Source organism: Spizellomyces punctatus (genome assembly GCF_000182565.1).
Source record: "Spizellomyces punctatus DAOM BR117 chromosome Unknown supercont1.10, whole genome shotgun sequence".
In the NCBI taxonomy this organism is placed as follows: Eukaryota; Fungi; Chytridiomycota; class Chytridiomycetes; order Spizellomycetales; family Spizellomycetaceae; genus Spizellomyces; species Spizellomyces punctatus.
Genome location: NW_015971546.1, coordinates 350,195 through 358,433, shown reverse-complemented (window position 1 = coordinate 358,433; position 8,239 = coordinate 350,195). Strand labels below are relative to the sequence as shown.

Below are 8,239 nucleotides of genomic sequence, written 5' to 3'. Positions count from 1 at the left end.
TCGTGCTCAGCTCCCCGAGGACTCACGGCGGTTTGACTCTATCGATTCCGCGTACAAGGACCTCATGAAGGAAGCATCTAAGACCCCGAATTGCGTCGAAGCATGTACAAAAGAAGGTCTCTTCGAGAAGCTTGAAAATCTGCAGGGTCAGTTGGCTCTGTGCGAAAAATCTTTGGCGGAATATCTCGAAACCAAGCGACTCGCCTTTCCCCGTTTCTACTTTGTGTCGGCATCGGACTTGTTGGACATCTTGGCGAAGGGCAATATGCCACAAGCGGTGGCGGTTCACCTTGGAAAGCTATTTGATAGTGTTGCTCAGCTGGAATTTGAAAAAGGGCCTAACGGGGAGATCACCAAAACGGCAATTGGAATGTACTCTAGGGAAGACGAATATGTGCAGTTTGTCGAGCCCTGTGAATGTACTGGTCCAGTTGAAGTGTGGCTGAACCGGTTGGTGGATATGATGAGACGAACGCTTCGACAACTTCTTGGAGAGGCTGTCTCGGCATACGAAGAGAAACCTCGTGAGCAGTGGATATTTGATTATCCTGCTCAGATCACCTTGGCTGGCACACAGATCTGGTGGACGACGGAAGTCAATGTGGCGTTTAGTCGATTGGAAGAAGGCTATGAAAATTCCCTCAAAGACTACTACAAAAAGCAAGTCAATCAACTGACTGCCTTGATCACTCTCATTCAAGGGGAGTTGACCAAATTGAGTCGTCAGATGATTATGACAGTGTGTACGCTCGATGTCCATGCTCGTGATATCGTTGCAAAGCTCATTTCCGAGAAGGCGGACAGTGCGCAAGTGTTCTCATGGCAGTCACAACTACGTCTCCGATGGGATGAAGATCAGAACGATTGTTTGATCAACATTTGTGATGCCATGTTCCGCTACAACTACGAGTACCTTGGCAATACGCCTCGTCTCGTTGTCACATCGCTCACAGATCGTTGTTACATTACTCTCACCCAATCTCTGCACCTGATCATGGGTGGTGCGCCAGCTGGACCTGCTGTACGGGAAAAACCGAAACCACAAAAGATTTAGGAAAGGCTCTAGGTATCATGGTTTACGTCTTCAATTGTTCCGAGCAGATGGACTACAAGTCTGTCGGTAACATCTTCAAGGGTCTTGCGCAATCTGGTGCATGGGGCTGCTTCGATGAGTTCAACCGTATCTCTGTTGAGGTGCTGTCTGTCATTGCCACTCAGGTGAAATCCATTCAAGACGCCTTAAAAGCAAAGAAAAAGAGGTTCATCTTCCAGGGAGAGGAGATTGGATTGACACCCACTGTTGGTGCCTTCATTACTATGAACCCTGGATACGCTGGTCGTACCGAGCTCCCCGAGAATATCAAAGCTCTATTCCGTCCTTGCTCGATGGTAGTGCCCAACCTGGAGCTCATTATGGAAATCATGCTTATGGCTGAAGGTTTCGTGGAAGCCAGCTCCTTGGCGCGGAAGTTCAATACTCTTTACAAACTTAACAAAGAGTTGCTGTCAAAACAAGACCACTACGATTGGGGTTTGCGTGCCATCAAGTCCGTCCTTGTCGTCGCCGGTGCTTTGAAGCGTGCCGACCCTCATGTTCCTGAGGAGCATGTTCTTATGCGTGCACTACGTGATTTCAACTTGCCAAAGATTGTCTCCGATGATTTGCAGGTATTCCACGGTCTCATTGGCGATTTGTTCCCTAAGGTAGAAGTCGCACGGAAAAGAGATGAGAAGCTCGAGGACCAGATTCGAAAAGCGACACTTGAAAGCGGGCTGCAAGCAGAAGAAGTATTTGTGCTCAAAGTTGTGCAGCTGGAGGAGCTGCTAGCAGTTCGTCACTGTGTCTTTATTATCGGTAATGGTGGTACGGGCAAATCGCAAATCTGGAAGATGCTTGCGAAGACCTACGTCAACATGGGGAAGAAATGCGTGTACTCTGACCTCAACCCCAAAGCCGTCAGTACTGATGATCTTTTTGGGTGTATCAATCCTGCAACTCGTGAATGGAAGGATGGTCTATTTTCCAGCATCATGCGTGAACTGGCCTCGACCCCTGGTACAGACCCTCGATGGATGATCCTTGATGGTGACATTGACCCGAACTGGATTGAGTCTCTGAACACGGTCATGGACGACAATAAGATGTTGACCCTCGCATCTAACGAACGTATTCCTCTTAAGCCAAACATGAGGTTAATCTTCGAGATTGGCGATTTGAAGTACGCTACTCCCGCTACCGTTTCGCGTGCCGGTATCTTATACCTTAATACCACTGATCTGGGATGGAATCCTTTTGTGCAATCCTGGTTGGACAAGCGGGAAGATGCAGCCGAGAAGTCTAATCTAAGCGTGCTTTTCGATAGATACGTCAATATCTGTTTGGATGCATGTCGATCGGGACGGTTCAAGATGGCCAGTGTCGAGGAGTTTTCCATGGTCGTGACACTCTGCAATCTCCTGGAAGGGCTGTTGACACCGCAGAACACTCCGAAAGGGTGCGATAAGGAATGGTTTGAGATATACTTTGTCTTTGCCGCAGTTTGGGCGTTTGGGGGTTGTGTTTTCCAAGATCAGATGGTGGATTATCGTGTGGAGTTCAGCAAATGGTGGAATTCGGAATTCAAAACTGTAAAGTTCCCAGTGCAAGGGACGGTCTTTGACTACTATGTGGAAACCGAAACAAAACGCTTCGTTCCGTGGACGGATCGCGTCCCGACCTACCAGTATGACCCGGAAATGCCTCTTAGTGCAGTTTTGGTGCACACCCCAGAAACAACCCGCCTACGGTACATGCTAGATGTCCTGGCCGATAACGGTAAACCGGTACTTCTGGTCGGAAACGCCGGATGCGGAAAGACGGTGTTAATGCAAGACAAGTTGTACTCGTACGGCGAAGACAGGTTGATTGTAAACGTACCCTTCAACTTTTATACCACAGCTTGGTCCTTGCAAGCCATTCTCGAAAAACCACTTGAAAAGAAGGCTGGTAGAAACTACGGACCGCCTGGAACCAAGAAGCTTATCTATTTCCTGGATGACCTGAACATGCCAGAGGTTGACAAGTACGGCACTGCATCTCCACATACACTGCTCCGCCAATATCTTGACTACAAACACTGGTACGATCGTAGCAAGCTAACACTGAAGGAAATTCACAATTGTCAGTATGTTGCCTGCATGAACCCGACAGCCGGTAGCTTCACCATAAACGGACGTCTGCAGAGGCACTTTGCGACGTTTGCCGTCAACTTCCCTGGCGTTGATTCATTGCAGAGCATTTACTTGCAGATTTTAACAGGCCATCTTAAAGGTTTCCCCAATAATATTCAAAGGCTGAGCGAGAAACTGGTAGCGGCTGCTCTTCTACTTCACAAGAAGGTGGCAGCCACATTCCTTCCGACCGCCGTCAAATTCCACTACATTTTCAATCTCCGAGATCTGAGCAACATTTTTCAAGGCTTGCTTTTCGCGAGCAAGGACACGCTCCGCGAGCCAATTGACCTTATTCGCCTCTTCCTACACGAGACAATGAGGACATACGGTGATAAAATGGACGAAACGGACAGGTCTCAACTCCAAAAATTCCAGCAAGAAGTTGTGAAGAAGACGTTTGATGACATGGATCAAAATGCGATTAATGCAGAGCCTGTCATCTTTACCCACTTTGCCAGTGGAATTGGTGACCCGAAATATGGTCAAATCAAGGAATGGAGTGCATTGAAGAAGCTGTTGGACGAAGCTCAAATGCAGTATGATGAAGTGAATGCTGCTCAAAACTTGGTGCTTTTCGAAGATGCGATGAGTCATGTATGCCGAATCAACCGAATACTAGAGTCTCCTCGTGGAAATGCTCTTTTGGTCGGTGTTGGAGGTAGTGGAAAACAGTCACTTGCACGCTTGGCTGCATTCATCAGCCAGATGGAGGTCTTCCAGATTACCCTGAAGAAAGGGTACTCCGTAACGGACTTGAAGACTGATCTTGCAGGACTGTATAACAAGACTGGAATAAAGAAGCTACAGATCATGTTCTTGTTGACAGATTCCCAAATCGCTGATGAGAAATTTTTGGTCCTCATCAACGATATGCTGGCAAGCGGTAACATCCCCGGACTATTCCCAGATGATGAAGTGGAAACGATTATCAACGCCATGAGGAATGAAGCAAAGGCTCAGGGACTGGTCGATACCCGGGAGGTGTGCTGGGATTTGTTCATTAGACTGGTCCGAAGGAACTTGAAAGTGGTCCTTTGTTTCTCGCCGGTCGGCAACACCCTACGCTCTCGGTGTCGGAAGTTCCCTGCCATTGTTAATTGTACGATGATTGACTGGTTCCATGAGTGGCCAGAGGAAGCTCTTCAGTCTGTCGCGACTCGGTTCATTGCGACAAGTGACCTTGTTCCGGATGATCTCAAAAACTCTGTGACGAGGTTTATGGCATACGCTCACCAGAGCGTAAACACTGTTTCTAGAAAGTACTTGATTAATGAAAAGCGGTACAACTACACGACACCAAAATCCTTCTTAGCGCTGATTTCTCTGTACAAGGAGATGTTAGAGCACAAGGCGCGGGCATTGACTAAAAGTATGGAGCGGTTAGAGAATGGGTTGACCAAGTTGCAGAGTACGGCGGCCCAAGTGGACGACTTGAAAGCCAAACTTGCCTCTCAAGAAGTTGAATTGAAAGCCAAGAACGAAGAAGCTGAACGCTTGATTGAAAGGGTTGGCATTGATACAGAGAAAGTGAATAAAGAAAAAGCCATTGCCGCACAGGAAGAGAAGAAAGTTGATGCTATTACCAAGGAGGTGCAAGAAAAACAGGCAGATGCTGAGAAAGATTTAGCTGCCGCTGAACCGGCGCTAGCTGCCGCTGCGGGTGCCTTGGATACTCTAAACAAAGCGAACTTGACGGAATTGAAGTCCTTTGGTTCTCCTTCACAGGAGGTCGTAAACGTAGCAGCAGCCGTCATGGTCCTGCTGAGTCCTCCCGGGAAGATTGCAAAAGATCGGAGTTGGAAAGCCTCAAAGAACATGATGGCAAAGGTCGACGCTTTCTTAGACAATTTGATCAACTTTGACAAAGAAAACATCGATTCCTCCAATCTGGAAGCACTAGCTCCTTACCTTTCTGACCCCAACTTCAACGAAGACTTTATGAAGTCTAAGTCTATTGCAGCAGCTGGTCTCTGCTCTTGGGTCGTCAATATTGTCAACTATTACCATGTGTACCGAGATGTAGAACCCAAGCGTAAGGCGCTTGAGGCGGCAAATGAAACCCTTAAAGAGTCTCAAGCGCGTCTGGCAGAAATTCAAAGCAAAATCGCCGAGTTGGATCGGAACTTGGCGGAATTGACAGCGCAGTTTGAGAAGGCCACGGCCGACAAATTGAAGTGTGAAGAGGAAGCCCGAGCGACCCAAGAAACGATCGTTCTGGCCAACCGATTGGTTGGTGGTTTAGCATCTGAGAATGTGCGTTGGAATGAAGCTGTTGCAAAGTTCAAGGAGCAAGAGAAGACGCTAGCCGGTGATGTTTTAATGTCTGCCGCGTTTGTGTCCTATGTGGGATGCTTTAGCAAAAGATATCGCGAGGAGCTACTGCAAGACTATTGGTTCAAATTCCTCAAGGATGAATCCAACCCGTACAGAATCTCACTTTCTGAAGGACTTGACCCCTTGGATATTCTGACGTCGAGTGCGGAAATTGCCAAGTGGAACAACGAAGGACTGCCGAATGACCGAGTCTCTGTCGAAAACGCGACGATGGTCACTAGTTGCAAACGATGGCCACTTATCATTGATCCTCAGTTACAAGGTGTTACCTGGATCAAGACTCGCGAGGGTCCTGGACTAAAAGTCGTTCGCTTAGGCCAGAGGGGATACCTTGATGCTATTGAGAAGGCTGTTTCATCTGGAGACACAGTCCTCATAGAAGATATTCAGGAGAGCATCGATCCAGTGCTTAATCCCTTGCTGGGTCGTGAGACTATCAAAAAGGGGCGGTATATTAAGATGGGAGACAAGGAAGTTGAATATGACCCTAAATTCAAGCTCATTCTTCAAACCCGTCTTCCAAATCCCCATTACCCACCGGAGATTCAAGCCCAGACGACTCTTATCAATTTCACGGTCACATTAGCTGGTCTTGAAGACCAGTTGCTAGCTGATGTGGTCAACGTCGAGCGACCAGATTTGGAGAAAACAAAAGCTGAGCTAACCAAGCAACAGAATGAGTTCAAGATCAAATTAACTGAGCTTGAAGATGCATTGCTATCTCGATTGTCTGCGGCACAGGGTAACTTCCTTGGGGACACTGCCTTGGTTGAGAACCTTGAGATTACAAAGAGCACTGCTACAGATATTGAGCAGAAGGTTGAAGAGGCCAAAAAGACGGAAAAGAAGATTAACGAAACTCGTGAGCTGTACCGTCCTGTGGCTGGCCGTTCATCCCTACTCTACTTTTTACTTAACGATTTGTGGCAAATTCATCCGATGTACCAGTATTCGCTCAACGCATACAAGGTGGTTTTCCAAAATGCTATTTTCCGGGCTGATAAGAGCGACGACATTAAAGAACGTGTCAACTCTTTGATTGACTCTATTACCCATATGGTGTTTATTTACACCACGAGAGGATTGTTCGAGAGGGATAAGCTTATTTTCCTGGCGCAGATGACTTTCCAAATCCTCATCAGTCAAGGCGACATGGATCTTCCTGAGTTGGATTTCCTTTTACGCGGTCCTCGTGCTGTGAACGTGAAAAGCCCATTTGACTGGCTGAGCGATAGCTCATGGGGAATGGTCAAGGCTGTGTCCAACATGGAGGTATTCAAATCTTTGTCGTCAGATATTGAGGGCGGATCGAAACAATGGAAGAAGTATTGTGAGCTGGAGGTACCTGAAAACGAAAAACTGCCGCAAGAATGGAAGAACAAAACTCCACTGCAAAAGCTCTGCATTCTTCGTTGTTTGCGACCAGATCGAATGACGTATGCGGTTCGGAATTTCATTTCTCAAAAGATGGGATCAAAGTACATTAACACTTCCCGGGTGCCGCTTCCACGGTCTTTCGAAGAATCTGGCCCTGCCACACCCATCTTCTTCATCCTCTCACCTGGTGTCGATCCCGTCAAAGAAGTAGAAGCCCTTGGACGTACACTTGGAGTTGCAGAAGACAATGGAAACTACCACTATGTGTCTCTCGGTCAAGGACAAGAAGTGATTGCTGAACAGAAGTTGGACTTGGCCTACAAACAGGGTGGATGGGTCATGTTGGAAAACATTCATTTGGTAGCAAAGTGGCTACCCGTTTTGGAGAAGAAGCTCGAGGCACTGTCAACTGGATCTCATCCCGATTTCAGGGTATTCCTGTCTGCTGAGCCAGCCGGCGACCCCGCCTATCACATTATCCCGACCGCCATTCTCCAAGCTTCCATCAAGATTACCAACGAGCCTCCAACAGGAATGCAAGCTAACATCCACAGAGCTCTCGACAATTTCACACAAGAGTCTTTGGAACGATGCTCTAAGGATGCAGAATTCCGAGGCATTCTTTTTGCTCTTTGCTACTTCCACGCTGCTATCCTTGAACGACGAAAGTTTGGTACACAAGGATGGAACCGACCTTATCCCTTCAGCACGGGTGATCTGACCATCTCAGTCGACGTGTTATATAACTATCTCGAGACTTTTGCAAAAGTTCCATGGACGGATCTTCGGTACATGTTTGGAGACATCATGTACGGTGGGCACATTTCAGATGACTGGGACCGACGACTTTGCTCTGCGTATCTGGATGTATATATTCAGCCTGATATGTTTGAAGGCAGTTTCGAGCTTGCACCTGGATTCCTCATGCCACCGACGTCGGATCATAAAGATTACCATCGCTACATTGATGAGAACCTGCCATCCGAGAGTCCTTACCTGTACGGTCTGCATCCAAACGCCGAAATTGGTGTGTTGACGAAAAGTGCCGATACCTTGTTCCGTACGATCCTGGAAATGCAACCTCGTGACACATCTGGTGGTTCGGCGACAAGCAAGGAAGAAAAAGTAGGCCAAGTCATCGAGGATATCCTTGGCTCACTTCCAGATCCATTCAACGTAGCGGAGCTCATGGCGAAGGTGGAAGAGCGCACACCATATATTTCGGTAGCTCTTCAAGAGTGCGATCGAATGTCATGCTTACCACCGAAATTCGACGGTCCATTCGTGAACTCCACTTGGTCTCAAGGGTGATCTG

At 47.6% G+C, this 8,239-nt stretch overlaps 2 protein-coding genes across 2 annotated transcripts in view; both read left to right on the top strand.

Annotated features, from left to right (window-relative positions):
* The window catches only part of SPPG_09317 (dynein beta chain, flagellar outer arm), a gene marked incomplete at its 3' end in the record, with an annotated part of 6,245 nt that extends 5,191 nt beyond the window's left edge, over nt 1-1,054 (top strand). Inside the window, exon 7 of the mRNA XM_016757476.1 lies at nt 59-1,054. Coding sequence (XP_016606911.1) covers nt 59-1,054 — 996 coding nt within the window. The remainder of the gene's footprint in view (nt 1-58) is intronic.
* Nucleotides 1,055-1,071: 17 nt separating this feature from the next.
* On the top strand, nt 1,072-8,235 carry SPPG_09316 (uncharacterized protein; the record flags this gene model as incomplete). The annotated part of the gene is made up of 1 exon (XM_016757475.1): nt 1,072-8,235. One exon carries the CDS (start codon nt 1,072-1,074, stop codon nt 8,233-8,235), a length of 7,164 nt encoding a protein of 2,387 aa, XP_016606910.1.
* Nucleotides 8,236-8,239: the final 4 nt, after the last annotated feature.